The sequence below is a fragment of the Octodon degus genome, unplaced genomic scaffold (assembly GCF_000260255.1).
Source record: "Octodon degus isolate 3935 unplaced genomic scaffold, OctDeg1.0 scaffold00042, whole genome shotgun sequence".
Taxonomy (NCBI): domain Eukaryota; kingdom Metazoa; phylum Chordata; class Mammalia; order Rodentia; family Octodontidae; genus Octodon; species Octodon degus.
The window spans coordinates 10,475,610-10,477,131 of record NW_004524618.1 but is presented as its reverse complement, the minus strand read 5'-3'; the positions used below and the strand labels follow the sequence as shown (position 1 = coordinate 10,477,131).

The 1,522-nt window shown below is 37.5% G+C and overlaps 1 protein-coding gene across 1 annotated transcript in view; it reads left to right on the top strand.

Annotated features, from left to right (window-relative positions):
- Window positions 1-1,522, top strand: part of Smndc1 (survival motor neuron domain containing 1) — a 10,180-nt gene that overhangs the window by 6,952 nt on the left and 1,706 nt on the right. The window contains exons 4-5 of the mRNA XM_023715501.1: window positions 1-95; window positions 1,428-1,490. Of these exons, the coding sequence (XP_023571269.1) occupies window positions 1-95; window positions 1,428-1,490 (158 nt within the window). The remainder of the gene's footprint in view (window positions 96-1,427; window positions 1,491-1,522) is intronic.

Sequence of the window (1,522 nt, the reverse complement as noted above, 5' to 3'; positions counted from 1 at the left end):
TATGGCAATGCTGAAGTGACTCCACTGTTGAACCTCAAGCCTGTAGAAGAGGGAAGGAAGGCGAAGGAGGACAGTGGCAGCAAACCCATGTCGAAGTAAGTGGTTTTGACTTTCATCTTTTTCGTGTTCTCCATTCACTAGTAGGTCATATACAAAGAGAATTATTGCAAGCCAAATTAGGGTGAGGAAGCTATAATGCTGTTCACCGTAGCTGTGAAGATTAGTACGATAGGGTCAGCGTGGTCTGTGTACCTGTATATGTGTACTTAGGTAAAATGACATTTTGGTTCCTGTGTAGGCATTCAGTAACTGAGATACTAATGCTAAGAATGTCATCCTACCATATTTTATAAGCCCGGTACCATTGGCTGTTCACAGTAAAGACCAACTTAAGCCTTTCTCTACTGAAATAAATACCCTTCCTTGGGAAAATGACATCTGAACTGAGATTTCAAAAGAATAGAAGTCAGCAAAATAAAAATAGGGCCAGGGAGATGGCTCAGTAGAATAAGTGCTTCCCTGGCAAGAACAAGGGTCTGAGTTCAATCCCCAGTTCTGCTTAAAAAAAAAAAAAGTAAAAACACAAAAAATTACTGACCATGTGGATCTGAAGCTCTTAGTAATGTGCATGTTTGTCTTGGATAAACTTTCCCATCTCTTGTCTGTAAAATACGCAGTAGTTATCTGTACTATTGAATATATCTATTAGCTGGAGGATTAGATGATACCATTACTAAAGCGTATAGCACAGTTCTAAATATGTAGGAATGACTGAGTAAATTCCTACTTTATAAAGGGCTGGGGGCATGGAGGTAACATAGAATTTCCTTTGGTAGAAACTTGGGCCTAGAAGGTAGATAGTTTAACAAGAAGTTTCATAGGTAGAAGACAGATCATAAAGTACTTCTTGAAAAACAGATAAATGTGATACAGTTTGAGTTTAAGATTAATCATTGTCAACCAAAGGCAGCTGCTGCTAGAATCCCAGGTATGAGATGCTAGTGGCCTGAATCCCAGGAGTGAATGGAAGCGTGAGTGAAGCATGCCATTTCCAAATACTATATGCACATCCTCAATAAGGTTGTTGTAAAACACCATATGATCTCCTAGCTTTGAGGTGGAGCTCAGAGTCTGTAGTACAGTGTATGGTTAATGTTGCTACTCAGCTGGTAAAAGTTATAAAAGAATCAAGTCACAGCCAAAAATTTAGATTTATGTAATAGATTGTTTGAAAGCTTCCAGTGACACTATACTTTTTAAAAACTACATGTATTTCTTAGTAGCTTTAGGTATTGGCATTGATTTTAATGAGTTAGGGCTTTTATTCATAGAGAAAAATGTGTATGTTTGATTTTTTTTTGCATTACTAAGGTAAACAAGTCATCTTTTCAATCTTAACAGTTGACATTTAGCTCTTTGTCACACAGAAAAGAAATGATTGCCCAGCAGCGTGAATATAAAAAGAAGAAAGCTTTGAAAAAAGCACAAAGGATAAAGGAACTTGAGCAGGAACGAGAAGACC